Source organism: Myxine glutinosa, chromosome 6 (assembly GCF_964187855.1).
Source record: "Myxine glutinosa chromosome 6, kmMyxGlut1.1, whole genome shotgun sequence".
Lineage (NCBI taxonomy): Eukaryota > Metazoa > Chordata > Myxini > Myxiniformes > Myxinidae > Myxine > Myxine glutinosa.
In genome coordinates this window covers 5750774-5773450 of record NC_136266.1, presented here as the reverse complement: position 1 = coordinate 5773450, position 22677 = coordinate 5750774, and the positions used below count along the sequence as shown (strand labels likewise).

At 45.8% G+C, this 22677-nt stretch overlaps 1 protein-coding gene across 1 annotated transcript in view; it reads right to left on the bottom strand.

Annotated features, from left to right (window-relative positions):
• LOC144892559 (P2X purinoceptor 4-like) overlaps nucleotides 1–22677 on the bottom strand; it is a 218736-nt gene that overhangs the window by 134651 nt on the left and 61408 nt on the right. The window contains exon 8 of the mRNA XM_078779581.1: nucleotides 3184–3325. Within this exon, the coding sequence (XP_078635707.1) occupies nucleotides 3184–3325 (142 nt within the window). The remainder of the gene's footprint in view (nucleotides 1–3183; nucleotides 3326–22677) is intronic.

Sequence of the window (22677 nt, the reverse complement as noted above, 5' to 3'; positions counted from 1 at the left end):
TCCTACAAACCCAATCAACAATTCTACAAACACAATCAACAATTCTACAAACACAATCAACAATTCTACAAACACAATCAACAATTCTACAAACACAATCAACTGTCCTACAAACACAATCATCAATTCTACAAACACAATCAACAATCCTACAAACACAATCAACAATTCTACAAACACAATCAACAATTCTACAAACACAATCAACAGTCCTACAAACACAATCAACAATCCTACAAACACAATCAACAATTCTACAAACACAATTAACACTCCTACCAACACAATCAACACTCCTACAAATCCTACAAACACAATCAACAATTCTACAAACACAATCAACAATTCTACAAACACAATCAACAATTCTACAAACACAATCAACAATTCTACAAACACAATCAACACTCCTACAAACACAATCAACAATCCTACAAACACAGTCAACACTCCTACAAACACAATCAACAGTCCTACAAACACAATCAACAATTCTACAAACACAATCAACAATTCTACAAACACAATAAACTATTCTACAAACACAATCAACACTCCTACAAACACAATGAACAGTTCTACAAACACAATGAACAATTCTACAAACACAATCAACAATTCTACAAACACAATCAACAATTCTACAAACACAATGAACAATTCTACAAACACAATCAACACTCCTACAAACACAATGAACAATTCTACAAACACAATCAACAATTCTACAAACACAATCAACAATTCTACAAACACAATGAACAATTCTACAAACACAATCAACAATCCTACAAACACAATCAACACTCCTACAAACACAATCAACAATTCTACAAACACAATCAACAATTCTACAAACACAATCAACAGTCCTACAAACACAATCAACAATTCTACAAACACAATGAACAATTCTACAAACACAATCAACAATCCTACAAACACAGTCACCAATCTTACAAACACAATCAACAATTCTACAAGCACAATCAACAATTCTACAAACACAATCAACAATTCTACAAACACAAACCACAATTCTACAAACACAATCAACAATTCTACAAACACAGTCAACAATTCTACAAACACAATCAACAATTCTACAAACACAATCAACAATTCTACAAACACAATCAACAATTCTACAAACACAATCAACAATTCTACAAACACAATCAGCAATTCCACAAACACAATCAACAATTCTACAAACACAATCAACAATTCTACAAACACAATCAACAATTCTACAAACACAATCAACAATTTTACAAACACAATCAACAATTCTACAAACACAATCAACAATTCTACAAACACAGTCAACAATTCTACAAACACAGTCACCAATCTTACAAACACAATCAACACTCCTACAAACACAATCAACAATCCTACAAACACAATCAACAATTCTACAAACACAGTCACCAATCCTACAAACACAATCAACACTCCGACAAACACAATCAACAATCCCACAAACACAATCAACAATTCTACAAACACAATCAACAATCCCACAAACACAATCAACAATCCTACAAACACAATCAACAATTCTACAAACACAATCAACAATCCTACAAACACAATCAACAATTCTACAAACACAATCAACACTCCTACAAACACAATCAACACTCCTACAAATCCTACAAACACAATCAACAATCCTACAAACACAATCAACAATTCTACAAACACAATCAACAATTCTACAAACACAATCAACGATTCTACAAACACAATCAACAATCCCACAAACACAATCAACAATCCTACAAACACAATGAACAATTCTACAAACACAATCAACAATTCTACAAACACAATCAGCAATTCTACAAACACAATCAATAATCCTACAAACACAATCAACAATTCTACAAACACAATGAACAATTCTACAAACACAATCAACAATTCTACAAACACAATCAACAATTCTACAAACACAATCAACTGTCCTACAAACACAATCATCAATTCTACAAACACAATCAACAATCCTACAAACACAATCAACAATTCTACAAACACAATCAACAATTCTACAAACACAATCAACAGTCCGACAAACACAATCAACAATCCTACAAACACAATCAACAATTCTACAAACACAATCAACACTCCTACCAACACAATCAACACTCCTACAAATCTGACAAACACAATCAACAATCCTACAAACACAATCAACAATTCTACAAACACAATCAACAATTCTACAAACACAATCAACAATTCTACAAACAGAGTCAACAATTCTACAAACACAATCAACACTCCTACAAACACAATCAACAATCCTACAAACACAGTCAACACTCCTACAAACACAATCAACAGTCCTACAAATACAATGAACAATTCTACAAACACAATCAACAATTCTACAAACACAATCAACTATTCTACAAACACAATCAACACTCCTACAAACACAATGAACAATTCTACAAACACAATCAACAATTCTACAAACACAATCAACAATTCTACAAACACAATCAACAATTCTACAAACACAATCAACAATTCTACAAACACAATCAATTATCCGACAAACACAATCAACAATTCTACAAACACAATGAACAATTGTACAAACACAATCAACAATTCTACAAACAGAGTCAACAATTATACAAACACAGTCACCAATCTTACAAACACAATCAACAATTCTACAAGCACAATCAACAATTCTACAAACACAATCAATAATTCTACAAACACAATCAACAATTCTACAATCACAATCAACAATTCTACAAACACAATCAACAATTCTACAAACACAATCAACAATTCTACAAACACAGTCAACAATTCTACAAGCACAATCAACAATTCTACAAACACAATCAACAATTCTACAAACACAATCAACAATTCTACAAACACAATCAACAATCCTACAAACACAATCAACAATCCTACAAACACAATCAACACTCCTACAAACACAATCAACAATCCTACAAACACAATCAACAATCCTACAAACACAATCAACACTCCTACAAACACAATCAACACTCCTACAATCAATATGATCGTTTCCAATGAAAAACGAGGCTTTCAAGAGTGGAACATTTGCCGGATATGTGAGAATCTTGGTTGAATATGGATGCCAATGTGCTCGTTCATGCTGTATCGGTGCTGGAATACCTCTTTTGGGAACATGAAGTCGTTGTGAAAAGCTTGACGATACAGGTCTCCCAGAGAGAAGATTGGGCAGTAGTTGTTGTAAATAGAATCATGTTTGCATCCTTTAAGGTAAGATGTGTCCTTACCTGGACGCAAGTTACTCCTGAAAAAATATAAAGAAGAAACAAAGGAAATTAAGAACACAATGAAGAGCGGGAAAGGAATAGAGAATTGAGAGATACCCACAGACACACAGAAAGAGGTTCACACATGGGAGAATTCAATTATTATTTTAGCTAAAACAATCTCCGGCACTTACTGTTGAAACACTGAAAAAAAAAAAAAAAAAAACACCTTTAGAGGCCATTTTTCCCCGCAAGCGGGGGTTGGCCTTTTTCGGGAACCGTGGTTGTTGTTGTTTTTCGGTCCCCTTTTTGAAGCAATGTTTTACGGCCGGATGCCCTTCCTGACGCCAACCCTTTTTGCCGCCTTTAACGACAAACAGGGAATTACCAGTGAACTGGTACTCAATTTGCCGACCTCGGAAAGATGTACAGGCTGAGTCAACCCCCCTGGCGTTAATTCAGCGATTGACCGGGATTCGAACCCAGGATCCTAGGATCCTAAGCCGGCACCCTAGCCGCTAGCCCAACACCAGGGCCTACTGAAACACTGAGTATTTCAGTGTTTCAGGGGTTGGCGTTGAAGTTTCAGTTGAAACACTGAAAGTTGGACGAATATAGGTTCGGTCATCTCTGAGAAAAATGGCGACACACACACATACACACACACACGTACACAAACACACACACACACACACACATACACACACACACACACACACACACATACACACACACAAACACACACACAAACACACATACACACACACACAAACACATACACACACATACACACACATACTCACACACATACACACACACACACGTACACACACACACACACACACACACACACACACATACTCACACACATACACACACACACACACACACACACACACATACAAGCACACAAACACACACACACACACACCAACAAACACAAACACACACACACACACACAAACCGGAGTGATCAACGTACTTGTCAAATTATTATTATTTTTGCCAAGTAACAAACCGGGGAGAAAACATGACCTCTGGGTGGCTCAGGTAAATATTAGTCCCATTACTTATTTTCATACGTGTTGTTTAAACTACTAACATATCATTATAGACACACATATATATATATATATACAGTCACGTGAAAAAGTAAGTACACCTCATGTAAAGTTTTGACTTTTTCAACATATTTCAACATCCAGCTATTTGATCTTCATTTCAACAATATTGATAGATAAAGGTGATATAATATACACAAATATCATGAGACATTTACATTTTGGAGTCCATTGTATAATTTAAATAAACATAAATGCAAATTTCGCATGTGGAAAAAGTAAGTACACCCTTGGCTCTAAAAGGTGGTATGGCTCCCTTTGGCAGAAACAACCTCAAGTCGGCGTTTCTTATAACTGTCTACCAGTCTCTGACATCGACTGGGAGAAATTTTTGCCCACTCCTCCATGCAGAATTCTTTAAGCTGTGCGATGTTTGAGGGGTTTCTTGCATGCACAGCTCGTTTCAAATCCCCCCACAACATCTCGATGGGATTTAGATCCGGGCTTTGACTTGGCCATTCCAGAACCCTCCATTTCTTTCTTTTCAGCCATTCCTTGGTGGATTTACTGGTATGTTTAGGGTCATTGTCATGTTGCAAGGTCCACCTTCGGTTGAGCTTCAACTTTCTGACAGATGGCCTCACATTATCCTCAAGCACCCTCTGGTACAACGAAGAATTCATAGTGGATTCTATGATGGTGAGCTGCCCAGGCCCTGATGCAGCAAAGCTGCCCCAAACCATAATATTTCCACCACCATGCTTTACAGTTGGTATCAGGTTCTTGTGGTCAAATGCTGTCTTTGGTTTTCGCCAAACATGTCTTCTGGTACTGTGGCCAAATAGCTCCACCTTTGACTCATCTGTCCAGAGCACATTGTTCCAGAAGTGCTGGTCTTTGCCTTGGTGTTCATTGGCAAACTTTAGTCTTCCCTGATGTTCTTTCTGGACAGCAAAGGTTTCCTCCTGGCACACCTCCCATGTAGATCAAATTTGTGCAGCCTCTTTCTAATGGTAGACTCGTGCACTTTGACATCAACAGTGGCAAGAGCTACCTGTAGGTCCCGTGACGACATTCTGGGGTTCTTAGAGACTTCTTTCAGCATCTTGTGGTCTGCTCTCGGGCTGAACTTGTTGGGGCGGCCTGGCCTGAACAAGTTAGCAGTTGTTTGGAATCTTCTCCACTTGTAGATGATCTTCCGGACAGTCGAATGATTGATTTCACATTGTTTGGAGATCTTTTTAAATCCCTTCCCAGACTCGTAGGCATATATAACCTTCTTTCTGAAGGCCTCAGAGAGCTCTTTTGATCTCGGCATGGTGACGCTGCACACTTCAACAACAAAGAGCAAACCAAACGAAATGTCTGAGGTTTAAATAAGACAGGTTCCTCCAAGATCCTCTCTAACGATGTTCTAATCATATGCACCTGAGCTGGTGCACCTGATTCTAATTTTAGGTATTTGAAGTAGTGATAAATGTAGGGGTGTATTTACTTTTTCCACATGCGAAATTTGCATTTATGTTTATTTAAATTATACAATGGACTACAAAATGTAAATGTTTCATGATATTTGTTATATTATATCACCTTTATCTGTCAATATTGTTGAAATGAAGATCAAATAGCTGTATGTTGATATATGTTGAAAAAGTCAAAACTTTACATGGGGTGTACTTACTTTTTCACGTGACTGTATATCCGGCCCACAGCAAAATTAACAACAGCTGCCTGCAAACTTGGAAAGATCTTTGACCCTGAAAATACAAAAAAAACATTTGTGATCCAATTTGAAATCGAGTACATTGTACCGCAAATAAACGGTTCTATCTTACAGATTCTGATATCTAATCGAAGTTTTATCTAATGTTTTAGTAAAAGATGAAAAATCGCATTATCAATCTTTTGGAGGGTGATGATCACTTATTGGGGGCTGGCATGAGTGACCGGCCTTGCCCGGTGATGTTATAATCCTGGCATGAGTGACCGGCCTTGCCCAGTGATGTTATAATCCTGGCATGAGTGACCGGCCTTGCCCGGTGATGTTATAATCCTGGCATGAGTGACCGGCCTGCCCAGTGATGTTATAATCCTGGCATGAGTGACCGGCCTTGCCCAGTGATGTTATAATCCTGGCATGAGTGACCGGCCTTGCCCGGTGATGTTATAATCCTGGCATGAGTGACCGGCCTGCCCAGTGATGTTATAATCCTGGCATGAGTGACCGGCCTTGCCCAGTGATGTTATAATCCTGGCATGAGTGACCGGCCTTGCCCAGTGATGTTATAATCCTGGCATGAGTGACCGGCCTTGCCCAGTGATGTTATAATCCTGGCATGAGTGACCGGCCTTGCCCAGTGATGTTATAATCCTGGCATGAGTGACCGGCCTTGCCCAGTGATGTTATAATCCTGGCATGAGTGACCGGCCTTGCCCAGTGATGTTATAATCCTGGCATGAGTGACCGGCCTTGCCCAGTGATGTTATAATCCTGTTGGCATTTTGAAGAAATGAAATGTCGTTTTTTTCTAATTTGTTTTTGGAGGTTGAAAACACTTCCCTACACCACTAAGGAATGGGATCGTGAATCATTTAATACTACCTTTCACATACTGACAAACGCTAAGTCACAAACAACATGCATGGATATATATATATACAGTGAAACCTTGACTTACGAGTTTAATTCGTTCTGTGACCGAGCTCGTAACTCAATTTGCTCGTTTCTCAAATTAAATTTCCCCATTAAAAGGCATTGAAATGCTATTAATCCGTTCCAGCCCGCCAAAAACCACACCAATTTTTTTTGTTACGTGTTTTTAAATTAGAAAAATGTACTTTATAAATAACAAATAATGTATAAACAAGCACGACCTCGTATATACTGTACATAGTAAAAGAGAATGTTGTAGCGACCCATGGGTCCCCCAAGCAAGACCGGCATCAGAATCTCCTTGCTCCAGCCGGTGACGTCACCGGCGGGGATCCCCGGCGCCAGAGTGGCTGGTCACGTGACCGCCAAAGCGTCCCGCGCGTGCGGGTATAATGAGCTACACCTGTGGATCACGTGACCACCGAAGCACGCCTCGCTTGAGAGGCGTGGCTTTCGGTTTGGGTTTGGGTTTTTGGTTTTGCTTTATAAGGCAGCCCGATAAACGGGCTTTTTAGTGTTCCCGAGTTGGTTTTACGAATAAACATCTTCTCGGACGAGTTTGTGCCTTGCCATCCTTTTATCCGTATTCTGCTGGAGTCCAGATTCCTTCAATGTAAAGAAATAAACTGGTTTTATTAAGTGTTGTGGCGGACACGAAAGCACTGACGTGGTGACATCACCCCGCACACCAAGTGGGGGTGGGCCACGCCGGGGAGAGAGGCGTGGCCTCAGGATATAGACGGGGCGCGCAGCCTTGAGCAGCTTAGTGCTGCAGTTTGAATAAAGACTCTTGTATGAACCGCGTTGTCCGCTTGCTCCTTGCGTAAGCATTAGCGCGCAGCATCGCACTACAGTGTATTTACCTTGAAGATCAGACGAAGATGCTGGCGGAGGTGGAGGAGATAACTTTTGCCCTTTTCGCCACACTTTCCTCGCTTTCACTTGCAGGGCGTTTCAATAAAAACCTGTCCAACGAGGTTTGTTTCTTCCTCCCTTTCAAAATGTTTCGAAAATTCTCCATCTCTTCATGGATAGAGGTCCGGAGCTTTGAAATAATCGTAACGCCCTTGGCTGGCGTTATAGCCTTTATCGACTCCTTCTGCTTCAAAATCGTACATATCGTAGAAGTACTACGATCGTACTGCCTCGCCAAGTCGACAACACGCACACCTCGCTCATGTTTTTCGACGATTGCGTGTTTTATATCCAAGCACATCATCCTCTTCTTCTTCTCAGTACTGCCCTTGGCACTCAATTTCTTAGGACCCATGGTTAAAACTAAGAAATTTTCCAAAATAACCAACATGCGAAAACAAAGCAGCAGCGATATACGGCAGAGATGCTTGCACGGCAAGATAACCACGTGACCGGAACGCTCGTTGGGCCACCTAGTGGCGGGTGGCGTAAGCTCGTAACTCAGATCTCGGCTCGCATCTCAAAGCAAAAAACCGCCCGAGCGACGGCTCGTATCTCGGAAAACTCGTAAGTTGGTGCACTCGTAAGTCAAGGTTTCACTGTATATATAAACTGAACATAAAAATAAACTTATCACTTTCATTTTATGAAATGTGCAGCTTTACAAACACGTTTCTTCAATTGTAATGGCTGATTATGTAACGGGAACTTCACTTCAATCACCTGGTTGACCAACAATGGCATGATTGAGTGGTTCTGTGTAGGGATCTTTCCCTTTAAATAATGACCCTCATAATGAAATCCTTCAGTTCTCGTGGTTAGACATTCATTTACTGCTGTCTATAGTCACTCTTGAGGCTCCTGACAGGGAAAACAACAAGAAGTTCAGATGCCACGCCTGACATCTGAACAACGTTTAAGGGTAATTGGGATGCTTGAGGCTGGTGTAAGCCAGCGAACAACTGCCCAACGTCTTGGTTGCTCACAGCCTGCAATTTCCAACCTTGCCAGGCGTAACGGTGAAACTAGAACTGTGAATGATGGTCCACGAAGAGGAAGACCACGGGTAACCACCCCAAACCAAGACCGTTGGATTGTGGTGCAGCATCTTCGTGATCATTTCCGCCCTGCGACAACAACCACATCAGTGTCTCTACTGTGCGGAGGCACTTGAGAAGTCGGGGCCTGGTGGCAAGACGTCCTTGCAGAGGTCCAGTGTTGAATGCAGTGCATCGGCGGAACAGACTAAGATTGTGTCTGCAACATCGCCGCTAGACACAGCAACAGTGGAGTGCAGTCTTGTTCAGTGATGAGTCTAGATTTTGCCTCCATGCTGCTGATGGGCGTCAACGGGTATGGCGCAGAGGTGGGGAAAGGTATGCGTCATGCTGTATTCACCAGATCAATCGTTGGGGAGGACCCAGTGGGATGGTATGGGCCGGCATTTCCACCCGTTTTAGGACACCTCTGGTCGTCATCGAAGGCAATCTCACGAGTCAGCGTTATGTCAATGAAGTTTTGAGACCTCATCTGCTGCCATTTCTCCAGGCTCATTCTGACATCGCAGTTTTCCAGCAGGATAACGCTCGACCCCATGCTGTTCGCCTGACCACCAACTTCCTCCAGGAACAGGGTGTTGAAGTGATGCCTTGGATGCCTTATTCCCTTGACCTCAATCCCATTGAGCATTTATGGGATGAGCTTGGTCGACGGCTTGCATCAAGGAGATCAACGGCTGTTAATCGGCAAATGCTCATTCAAGGCTTGCAGGAGGAGTGGGACAGACTTCCCTCGGACGGCATCAGACGCCTGGTACAGAGCATGCGTCGGAGGTGTACAGCCTGCATCACAGCTCAGGGAGGACACACACGATATTGAGGACTGCTGTCATTCTGTCCTTGACTGTTTAGGAGTGTTGTGTCCATTCCTGTGTCATTTTGTTTTGACTGTATTCAGGTGCGTGCCTTTGTGTTGGAGTGCTGTGACATTTGTTGCACCACCCCTTGTGTAGTGAAATTATACCAAGGTGAACCCAGGGTGTGCTCGCTTCAAAAGGGGCATCTATAAGACCCGGGACAACCGGGGCACATGGACACTCCAGCGGAACTCACTGTGACATAGTCCTGTAGTTTGAATGGTATGTACGCCCCTAAATGCTGCGCTGACTGTCCTCTCTATTGGACCATTGCCATATTGAATCAACCATTGCTCATGAAATACTCTGATTTTAATGCCTGTTGCATGAATGTATTTTTACAGGATGTACTTCAGATCTAAATGATATTAAACCTACCCAGAGGTCAAGTCGTGTCTGAGCTTGATTTTCACGACATTTAATATCATTTAGATCGCCGGAATGGCTGACCACAAGATGATCGTGGTACCGATTCTCGGAGCCGACTCTCAAGCTGAGGGATCAGCATCGGAGTTCACACACTGGCTCAAAACGCTGGAGAATTACTTTGCTGCTCACGGAACAGAGCCCACCGCTGCGATGAAGCTGTCCGTGTTACAGTCGAAGGTCTATCACACCGTTTTCCGGAACATTTCTCGATTTGAGACGTACGCTACGGCTCTGGCCGAGCTGAAGCGCCTATACGTAAAGACACGGAGCGCTGTGCACGGCCGGCATCAACTCTCCCAGCGGCGACAACAACCATCTGAATCGATCGATCGCTTCGCGCAGGAGTTGCGCTACCTGTTGGCGGACTGCGTGCAGGACGTCCGGACCCACGAGCAAGTGCAGGACGACTTGCTCCGAGATTCATTCATCTCCGGAATTAATTCTGGAGTCTTGCGGCTCCGACTCCTGGAGGTCGCGGATCTGACATTTACGGAGGCACTACGGCTGGCACACGTATATACAGATGCCCGAGAACAATCCACCGCATATGATCACCCACGAGTCGTGGCGGGGACCTCGCAACTCGCGCGACCGGAGAGGGCTACCGCCGAGGATACGGAGGAGGACCCGACCACCACGGCCGAGTCTCCGGGGGCTCCTGAAGCGGACTCCGCTTCCGGCCTCACTGCTGCCGCCGCTGCCCGGCCACGGCCTGACCGGTATGCAAAATGTTATTTTTGCGGCAATCGGCAGCACCCTCGCTCTGAATGCCCGGTCCGGGAGGCTACATGCCACCTGTGCTCCACCAAGGGCCATTTTGCAAAGGTCTGCAGGAAGGCCGCTTGGGGCACTCGTCCCCGCGCGACCTTGAATGGGCTCATCGCGGAGCCAACGGATCGAGCGCCGGACGGGGCGCCTCGCTCGGCTTTGATGAGCCGCTCTCCTTCTCGCGGGCCTCTGGCTGCACGGCCGACCTTGGTGAGATACACCGGGCCGCCGAAACAAATGGCGCGAACGCGACCGGCCGCAGCGCGACTGACCTTGACTGGCGTTCGAACGCCTACTTCAAACAAGCGACATGCTCCTGCTTTGGAAACTCCTCTCGATGTGTGGCAAACGCAGCACGTGACTCGAGCCCCATCTGACGGCGGCTCTTACGAATTACATGCACCCACTTTGGCATATGAATCTGCAGACGGCAGAGATCCTTCTCACGTGACTCGAGCGCCATCTGACGGCGGCTCTTACGAATTACATGCACCCACTTTGGCATATGAATCTGCAGACGGCAGAGATCTTTCTCACGTGACTCGAGCGCCATCTGGCGGCGGCTCTTACGAATTACATGCACCCACTTTGGCATATGAATCTGCAGACGGCAGAGATCTTTCTCACGTGACTCGAGCGCCATCTGGCGGCGGCTCTTACGACCTACACACACCCACTCTAGCAAATGAATCTGCTGATGAGCCAACTGACTTCAATGCTCCTGCTGAGGCCCAACCTGCCGACGCTGCCCGAAGGATTGCAGCCGGTGTGGGCTCCACCCGCGAGGCGCGATCTTCTCGCCCGGCCGGTACAATACCTGCCGGGTCTGCCGGCCTTGTGCAGGCCATCATTCCGCTCATGGTCGCGGGCGTTTTTGCGCAAGCTTTGATTGACACGGGGTCCACGGATAGTTTTATCGATCAGCGACTCGTGCATCAACATGGGTGGCCGGTTCTCGGGACAACCCGCCGGATCTTCATGGCCTCTCAGGGACTTTGGTTGAGCACAAAAGGGGCGTGTCGATTGAAACTTGTGATAAAGGGACGCACGTTCCCTGACATGTATCTCATGGTATTACCTGCTTTATGCGCTGACGTTCTGTTAGGACTTGATTTCCTTAAGCGGCATGGACGTTTGGAAATAGACTTCGGTGGGCCGGACACGCTCGCTGTGTGCGCCCTCGCTCAAATGGACATGGAGCCTCTCTCACTGTTCCCCAACCTGACCACTGATTGTACCCCTGTAGCCGTCAAATCGCGGCGCTACTCTCGCGCGGACGCGCAATTCATTGCGGAAGAAACGGCCCTGCTCTTAAAGGACGGTATTATAGAACACAGTAGGTCACCGTGGCGGGCCCAAGTCTTAGTGGTGCGGAGTGAGGCCCACCGCCGGCGCATGGTAATCGACTATTCGCAGACGATTAATCGTTTTACACAGCTGGATGCCTACCCCTTACCGGGGATGGACGCCCTGGTACGCCAGGTGGCCCTGTATTCCGTTTATAGCACTCTCGATCTGCGTAGTGCGTATCATCAAGTCCCCATCTCTAGGGCTGATCGCGTCTTTACAGCCTTTGAATCGGGTCAGCGGTTGTACCAGTTCATGCGACTCCCCTTTGGGGTAACTAACGGAGTCTCTTGTTTTCAGAGGGCTATGGATGACCTCGTTGCGAAGGAGAATTTGACCGATGTCTTTGTCTATCTGGACAATCTTACGGTTTGTGGGTATGACCAGGAGCATCACGATGCTAATCTGAAACGCTTCCTCGAGGTCGCGCGGAAATATCGCCTAACCATGAATGCGGCTAAGTGTCGATACTCTCTACGCACGGTAGACCTTTTGGGATACACCGTGACCCATGGCTCCGTCTCTCCGGATAAGGAGCGTCTGTGCCCTTTGCTCGATATGGCTCCGCCTAGCGATCGGGCTTCGCTGAAACGCGCTCTAGGGCTGTTCGCCCACTATTCAAAGTGGGAGCAAAATTTCTCCACGAAGCTCCGCCCCCTCGTGGCCTGCGACACTTTCCCCATGGGCCCGGCCGCCCTGGCGGCCTTCGAGGGCCTTAAAGTCGACATCGCTGGCGCCGCTGTCGCGACGATTGACGAGAGTGCCTCTTTCGTTTTGGAGAGTGATGCCTCAGATCATGTGATAGCGGCGACTCTCTCCCAAGGGGGCCGCCCTGTGGCTTTCTTCTCGCGGACTCTCACCTCCGCCGAGCGGAGGCATTCGTCTGTCGAAAAGGAAGCGTACGCGATCGTCGAATCAATTCGGCGATGGCGGCCGTATCTGCTTGGGCGGTGTTTCCAAATCGTCACGGACCAACAGAGCGTTGCGTTTATGTACGACACCTTACATGCTCAGCGCATTAAGAATGAGAAAATCACCCGTTGGCGTATCGAACTCGCCGACTTCTGCTACACCATCAAATACCGCCCGGGGAAGGATAACCTGGTCGCTGACGCCTTATCGAGGCCGGCCACATGCGCGGGGGTTGTAACTTTGGAGGGGCTGCGCACTTTGCACGGCACTATGTGTCATCCCGGGGTAACGCGCTTCGCGCATTTTGTGCGCGAGGGCAATCTGCCGTACTCGATTGAGGACATCCGCCGCATCTGCCGTGATTGCGCGATCTGTGCGGAACTCAAACCGCGTTTTTATAACCCTCCTATGGGGACACTCGTTCGGGCTACTAGACCATGGGAGCGCTTGGCGATGGACTTCAAAGGGCCGCTGCCAATGTCGGGCAACTCTCGCTATCTGCTCACTATCGTCGATGAGTATTCACGATTCCCCTTTGCTTACACGTGCGGGGATATGTCGGCTGCCACGGTTATTCGGTGCCTGCAGAATTTGTTTTCTATGTTCGGGTATCCGGCCTACGTGCATACCGATCGGGGTGCGGTGTTCCTGTCCCAGGAGGTGAGGGGCTACTTGCTCCAGCATAATGTCGCTTCGAGCTACACCACCCCGTACCGGCCCCAAGCGAATGGGCAGATCGAACGCTTTAATGGGATTATATGGAGGGCCGTCTTGCTAAGCCTCCGGACCCTCGGCCGAGGCCTCGATAAATGGGCGTGGTCGCTACCTGCCGCTCTAAACTCGATCCGGGCTCTCCTATGTACTGCCACCAACCAGACTCCTCACGAACGACTGTTCCACCACCCTAGAAGCTCCGGCAGTATCCAATCTTTACCCAGCTGGCTCGCTGAACCGGGGCCCACCTATCTCAAACGAGTGGTTCGCGCTAGCAAGTACGACCCCCTTGTTGACAAGGTGCAGGTCCTCCAGGCTAATCCCGAGCATGCTCGCGTGTTAACGGCGGATGGCCACGAGTCTACTGTCTCCGTACGCCATCTCGCCCCATGTGGGGACGACGACAGGGATATCGACGAACCCGTCTACGAGTCTATGGACTCTACCGAAGCTTCCCCTATGGAACTACCACCGTTACTTCCGTCGTTCCCCACTCCCGTGCCCGAAGGCGCTGGGGTGCCCCCTCCGACTCCCACCTCCGGCGGCTATTCCGACGCGGGGGACTCTGGGCTTGGGGACGCCGTGCCCGGTAGATTCCGAACACGAACTGGCAGGGACGTTCGCCGCCCCGACCGCTACGGGTGGACCGACTGACGTGGATTGACGTGACCCATTCGATTATTGCTGATGCTTGCTTGCAACCTGCCGAGTGGCAGTATAGTTCTAACGGCGGGGAGAATGTAGTGAAATTATACCAAGGTGAACCCAGGGTGTGCTCGCTTCAAAAGGGGCGTCTATAAGACCCGGGACAACCGGGGCGCACGGACACTCCAGCGGAACTCACTGTGACATAGTCCTGTAGTTTGAATGGTATGTACGCCCCTAAATGCTGCGCTGACTGTCCTCTCTATTGGACCATTGCCATATTGAATCGACCATTGCTCATGAAATACTCTGATTTTAATGCCTGTTGCATGAATGTATTTTTACAGGATGTACTTCAGATCTAAATGATATTAAACCTACCCAGAGGTCAAGTCGTGTCTGAGCTTGATTTTCACGACACCTTGTGATGTTCATGCTTTTTGTTTTTGGTGATTGAGGCAACCTCTTGTTTATTGACATGTGTTTAGTAAAGAAAGCTGAACTTTACCTCTGTGTTAAAATATTTTTCATTTTTTGCGTGGAGGATTTCAATGAGTGTCCTTCTGAAGATTTGATAAGTTTATTTTGATGTTGAGGATATATATATATATATATATATATATATATATATATATATATATATATATATATATATATATATATATGTGTGTGTTTGTGTAAACCAAAAAATACAAAAAATAGAAATCAAACATCACCAGCTATCTTTTACAACCAGCACCTGTAAACATGCATGTATAACACCACCTGTAAACATGGATATATGTAGTGTGTGTGTGTGTGTGTGTGTGTGTATGTGTGTTTGTTTGTGTGTTTGTTACTTGGCCAAAAATGTTTTTGCAAATATGTTGATCACTCCGGTTTGTGTGTGTGTTTGTCTGTCCGCTCACTATACTTGCCTACAAGTCACAATTTTTAACCGATCTTCACGAAACTTCACCAAATGGTAGAATTCGTGGTCCGACAAAATCCTATATGTATTTGAGGTCAAAAGGTCAAAAGGTCAACATAGGCCAAAGGTTAACCTTTTTTTCAACTTTCTAAAATCCTCAATTTTCTTCCGATTGACTTGAAATTTGAATAGATTTTCATATCAGCAAACTGAATTCAACCACCAACTATTTTTGAGATTGGCATAGGCCAAAAGGTCAACATAGGCCAAGGGTCAACTACTTTTTTCAAGTTTCAAGGTCAACCACCACAACCACTTTTTGGCCGGCGAGGTTACGTTTTTTCGCAGCTGTCCACGCTCTCCACGCTATTGAAGTGAAGTAATTCCTCCCATTTGTATTTTCGTCAAAACTGTATTTATTTTATGGTGTGTGTACCTACAGTGGGTCCCGAGGAAAATTCTCGGTGTAAATCCTTCATACCTGTATAAAAAATCGTTAATTCGTGTCGTGTCTTTTGAGACCTTGTACCGTGTCCTACCTTAAGGCTTTGTTTTTCTCTCCACGGTCCGTCGATTGTGCTCCAATAACTTTCGTTCTCTGTTTTTCCCAGTATTTTCACCCCATAGCCCACTTCCTTGTTTAAAATCTCAACTCAAAAAAAAAAAGAAAAAAAAACATTTCCTTCTCTGTTCTTATTCGTTGTTCTTATTCGTTCGTTTGTTCTTCGACAACGTGTTTCTCCCCCATTTCCCCAGATAGTTTTCACTGTTAAACTTTAAAATGTTTAAACTTTCCCCTGAAGTACTGTATTCTGTCGTATATTATAACATCTTTTTCTTCTTCTTCTTTAAAAGGTTGTTTTCGACTTGCTCACCAAATCTATTCATCCCCAAAAAAAATTCCATCTCTTACAGTTCCCCTTTCATACATTCCCTAAACTCACCTGCACTCCACCCCCCTCCCCCCCCCCCCCCAACCCCCTCCAGCGTCCTTAAACGTATTTTTAACTCGAAGGTCACAAGAAACTCATTTTGCAATAAATGTTCATTTCCCATTAATCGTACACTTTCCAAAATCCAATCTCAGCCCTCCCCTCCAAATCTTCCCCATCACCCCTCCCCTCCAAAACTTCCCCATCACCCCTCCCCTCCAAATCCTCCCCATCAAACATCCCTTTCAAATCTCCCCCCTTGCATCTTCCCTCCTAAACTCCCCCCACACCCCTCCCCTCCTTGACTCCCCCTCGCCCCTCCCCTCCTATACTACCCTCTCACCCCTCCCCTCCAAATCTCCCCCATCTCCCATCCCTTTCAAATCCCTCCCCTTGTCCCTTCCATCTTAAACTCCCCCCTAATCCCTCCCCTCATAAACTCCCCCCTCGCCCCTCCCCTTCAAATCTCCCCACCCTCATTTCTTCTCCATTTCCCCCTCTCACCCCTCCTCCTCAAAGCATCCTCCCCGCTTCTTCTCCCTTCCAGCTCTCACCTCCATCTCCCCCAACCTTCTGCCTCGCTCTTCCCCCTCCTCAAATAACACCTCATTGTGCCTCACTCAATCACCATCAAACCTTTTGTCCACCCCATCCTTCCCTTTCTCCGAGCTATTCTGAAATGTCTAACACATCTTCAACAGCTCTCCCTACCTCTTCCTCCTCTTCCACATCTTACCCTCCCCCCCCCCCCCCCTGTTCTGTATCCGATGCTCCCCCTTCCTCTTCATTAACGGTATGGACCTCAAACATCGGGGGCCTTCGTTCAAACTTGACTGATCTCTCCATACAGGTTGCTTCTGACACACCAGACGTGATCTGCTTAACAGAAACTTTCCTCCTTCATGATGTCCCTGATTCCTTAGTATCTCCCCCGGGTTACTCCCTCCTCTGGTATGATAGACCTGAGCCTTGTCCTGGAGGTGGCGTTGCTATCTTTATCAAAAACTCTCTTCCTCACTCACCCTGCACTGCCCTATCTCCACCTCACCCCCAGGAGTACCTCTGGCTACAGCTTCCCCTTCGCTCCCACCTCTTGTTCATATGTGTGTTGTACCGTCCACCATACAGTGATGACTCCATCTACATCTCGCTGTCTGATAATATGGACCAACTTCTATCTATTCATCCCAACTCTCTCTTCCTCATATGTGGTGATTTCAATTGTCACCATGCCAGTTGGCTGGGTGTGGGTACCTCTCTCACCAGCCATGGCTCCTCAGCAAAGGACTTCTGCAACTCACTGGGACTGACACAATCTGTCAATTTCCCGACCCGGATCTCAGTCAACGGAGCATCTTCTCTTCTGGACTTGGTTATGACTAACTTCCCTGAAAATGTCTGCTGCTCTTCTTCTGCTCCAATCGGCTCATCTGATCATGTGCTTGTTAAAGTGGACATCTCTCTGACCATTCTCAGGGAGCCTCCTCAGCGTCGACGAGTCTGGCATTTCACTCAGGCCAACTGGCACGGTCTTCAAGCAGCCATCAATCATCTGGACTGGTCTCCCATCTCTACCATCTCAGACATCAACCAATCCTGGGAATTCTTCCAAAGTAAATTGCTCTCTCTCATGCACAGATTTATCCCATCTCGTCTTCAGTTGTCATACCCTTCCTCCCGTCCATGGTACACGGAATCTTGTGGTGAGGCAGTTGCCCAGAAACAACTTGCCTTCGTTTTCTGGAAAACAAATCCAACGGAAGGAAAGCTCATTTCCTTTCACAAAGCCCGAAACAAGTGTGTGTCCACCCTCAGGAGAGCCAGGAAACAATATCTCTCCGTTCTCAAGACCGAACGCTCTTATCTGTCTCCCTCTTCCAAATCCTGGTGGCGTCTGGTCATTTCTGTTTCTGGTGTTTGTTCCCCCTCCATCCCCTCCGTTACCTCAAACGGCTACACAGCTGACTCCGCACGTGAAAAAGCTGAATGCTTCAACTCTGTGTTTGCCTCTAAATCTTTTGTCCCAAACCCATCCCTCTCTGTACCCACCATACCCAGTCGTACCCAGCTGCTCGTGGACTCTGTGTCCTTTCCTCCTGACAAGGTGGAAAAGTTTCTGTCAACCCTCGACTCTGATTCTGCAACTGGACCTGACGGCATCAGCCCACGGGTCCTAAAATCCTGTTCTTCCGCTCTTTCACTCCCTCTCTCTGTTCTCTTCACCCTCTCTTTTGCTCAAGGTCATCTGCCATATGCTTGGAAATCAGCCAACATCACCGCTTTGCACAAAAAAGATGCAAAAACAGATCCTAGCAACTACAGACCAATCAGCCTTCTCCCAATTATCAGCAAAGTCATGGAATCCATCATTGCTTCGGATATGAAATCTTTCCTCTTCTCCAATGGCTTGATCTCTGATCATCAATTTGGTTTCAGACCAGGTCACTCTACTCTGGACATGCTGCGTCTGCTGTCTCAACAATGGATGGAGGTCCTCAATTCCAAACAGGAAAGTAGAGCTGTCTCCCTCCACATATCACGTGCCTTTCATACGGTCTGGCACCCTGCTCTGCTCACCAAACTCTCCTCCTTTGGTATCCATGGAAATCTCCACACATGGCTGGCGGACTTCCTCTCGAGTTGTAGTCAATGTGTGGCCCTGAATGGGTTTCTCTCATCTCCTCTTCCTGTTCAGGTTGGAGTTCCCCAAGGCAGTGTTCTGGGCCATGTGCTTTTTCTGGTCTTCATCAATGATCTCTCCGACTCTCTTGAAAATCCTCTCTATCTCTTTGCTGATGACTCCACTCTCTGCCACTCCATTCCTCATCCCTCAGATCGGCAGTCTGCAGCCTCCTCACTCTCTGCAGACCTGGACAAAATCACAGACTGGGCAAACAAGTGGAACATGTCTTTCAATCCTGACAAATCTCACACTCTCACTTTGTCTCTCCGAAAAGACCGACTGGACAACCCTCCCATCCACTTTCTGAACAATACTCTCCAATAAGTTCTGTCACTCAAGCTTTTGGGTCTCACTATCTGCCATGATCTTTCCTGGGAAAACCACATTTCAAATCTGGCCTCCAAAGCCAGTCGCCGACTGGGCATCCTCCGTCGTGTGAAGTCCTTCCTTGGCACACCTGAGCTCCTCACCACATACAAGGCTTTCATCCACAGCTCAATGAAATACTGCTCTCCCCTCTGGGCTGGTGCTCCTGCCTCACACCTAGCTCGTCTTCACGCTGTTGAAACCAAAGCTTTCAGAATCATTGGAATCTCCCGTGATGAAGCTATCTCCGAGGGCCTTTCACTTACTCACCGCAGGCAGGTTGGTGGTCTTTCTGTCTTCTACCGACTCCTCTCCGGCCTTGCTCCCCCAGCTCTCTCTGGGCTCTATCCCCCAAATATTCCTACAGGTCGAACAAAATCTGCCTGCAACCCTCTTATGGTTAAACTGCCAAAATCAAGACTCTTTGCTCACCTTCACTCCTTCACTCCTCTTTTCTCCCGCCTCTGGAACAAACTTCCTCACTCTCTTCAATCCCACTCCTCCCTCCAGGTCTTTAAAACAGCTGTTCACCACCATCTCTTATCTTCCCCCATCCAAAACCTTGATCTTTTCTACCCCCACTAATTTCACCCCAAATCCACTTTTTTGAAATACCAACTTCTTTCCTGGAAGTCCTTGGTGTCCTTGTGTTTATATTTCTCCCACCCCTCCCCCCCCCCCCCCCCTTCCCACGCCGCCTTCCCCCAATCCCTCTCCCTCCCACACATTCCCGATGTCCCTACTCTCAAATGTTGTGTTTATGCGCTTCCCCTTCTCTCCCCATCTTGTCTACCGCTCCCCTTTTTGTATACTTTGTTTGATTGTCTGTTTGATTTGTTTGTGTGATAAATGTTAGCTCTTTCACGAACCTCGATTATGTATACAGAAAAAGAAAAAAGAAAAGTTTTTAAAATCCTCAATATTCATCCGATTGACTTGAAATTTGAATAGGATTTTCATTTCAGCGAACTGAATTCAACCACCAACTACCAAAAGGTCAACATAGGCCAAAGGTCAACCATTTTTTCTTTGAATGTGTGCAATCCTCAATTTCCATCAGATTTATTTGAAATTTGAATAGGATTTTCATATCAGCAAACTGACTTCAACCACCAACTACTTTTTGAGATCATCATTGGCAAAAAGGTCAACATCGGCCAGATTTCTAAAATTGCCAATTTTCATCCGATTGACTTAAAATCTGAAGACGATTTGCATATCAGGTATTTGAATTCAACCACCAATTATCTTTGAGGTCAAAAGGATGCTCCTAACCCTAACCCTAACCATGCAGCAGCCATTCTACTTTGTTCTCTTTTGCCAAGTGTCGCTCTATGAATGATTTTTCATTTTTTTTATCAGTATGTCTGTCTGTGAGCAGGACAGATCAAAAAGTTAAGAACAGATTCAGACAAAACTTGGTGGTCAAGATGGGTGTGCGACATGGACGAATTACATCGATTGTGGTGAAGATCCAGATCCGGATCTGAGAATTTTTTATTTTTTAACTGATTCTTCACCATTGAGAAATGAGACCAAACACAATATATAGCACAATATTTCAAAACGTTGTGGACGGATTATGATCTTACGGGTCTAAAGGGTTTCAAATGTCTTCGGGATCTTACGGGTCTAAAGCGTTTCATTGGTCTTCGGGATGTTATGGTTCTGAAGGGTCTGAGGGGTCTTAACCCTAGATAGGTGTAACCCTGTGTCGGCTAAAAGAGGCGCAAAATGCAGAGCTAGTTAATATCTTCACATAAAATTCTGAGTGTTCACATTTTGCTCCTCTTTTAGCCAACATTTAATCAATGCAGGCAAACTTTTAGCAAGCTATTCATACTAAATCAGTCGTCTCTGCCCCTGCCTGGTGTCAGGCCCAACAGATGCAGCTTCAGGCTCAGCAGCCCTGTCTCCCCATAATGAACCAGCCCGACTCCCAACTGAAGAAGGTGAGCAGCATTGTGTTCAATGTGTTGACATATTGTCAACAGTTCATTTAAGTCAACAAAATGGTAGGAACTGAAATTTTGGTTATGATGTTATTACAAATTGTATTATATTATAGGATAGGCTATATTATCATATGCGTCATGTACACTCTACAAAGCCAGGGCCCTCTTCAAGTGATACAGTTTTGTCAAGGAGGAGTGTGGAAGTGGAGGAAGAGGTGATGGAGACCAATGCAGATGATGCAGTTTTGTCAAGGAGGCGTGTGGAAGTGGAGGAAGAGGTGATGGAGACCAATGCAGATGATGCAGTTTTGTCAAGGAGGCGTGTGGAAGTGGAGGAAGAGGTGATGGAGACCAATGCAGATGATGCAGTTTTGTCAAGGAGGCGTGTGGAAGTGGAGGAAGAGGTGATGGAGACCAATGCAGATGATGCAGTTTTGTCAAGGAGGAGTGTGGAAGTGGAGGAAGAGGTGATGGAGACCAATGCAGATGATGCAGTTTTGTCAAGGAGGCATGTGGAAGTGGAGGAAGAGGTGATGGAGACCAATGCAGATGATGCAGTTTTGTCAAGGAGGCGTGTGGAAGTGGAGGAAGAGGTGATGGAGACCAATGCAGATGATGCAGTTTTGTCAAGGAGGCGTGTGGAAGTGGAGGAAGAGGTGATGGAGACCAATGCAGATGATGCAGTTTTGTCAAGGAGGCGTGTGGAAGTGGAGGAAGAGGTGATGGAGACCAATGCAGATGATGAGGATGGAGTAAATGAGAGAAGGTGCACAGAAAGAGAGGAGGAGAATCTTCTATCAGATGATCCAGGTTTGTGGCCAGCAATAAAAACTGCTATGGACAGGGAATTGGCCACAAGAGATGAAGACCAAGGAATGCCACAGGATTCAGAGGGAAAGCCATTCCCAGAATACTTGCAGTATACTAAGGCAGCCAATGGAAGAGAAAAGGTGAAGAGAGACTGGGTAATTCATAGAAAAAGTACTAATGCACTGTATTGCATCCCATGTGTGCTTTTCTCCCATGAACAAAAAAGACCTTCCCTTAGTGCACCGGACAGTCAACATGGATATAAAATGTCCGATGTGAAGTGGCGTCGTTTGTATGATAAATTTCCGAGCCATGAGAGCAATAAGGCACACAGAGACTGCTACTTGAAGTGGAAGAATTTGCAACAATCTGTAA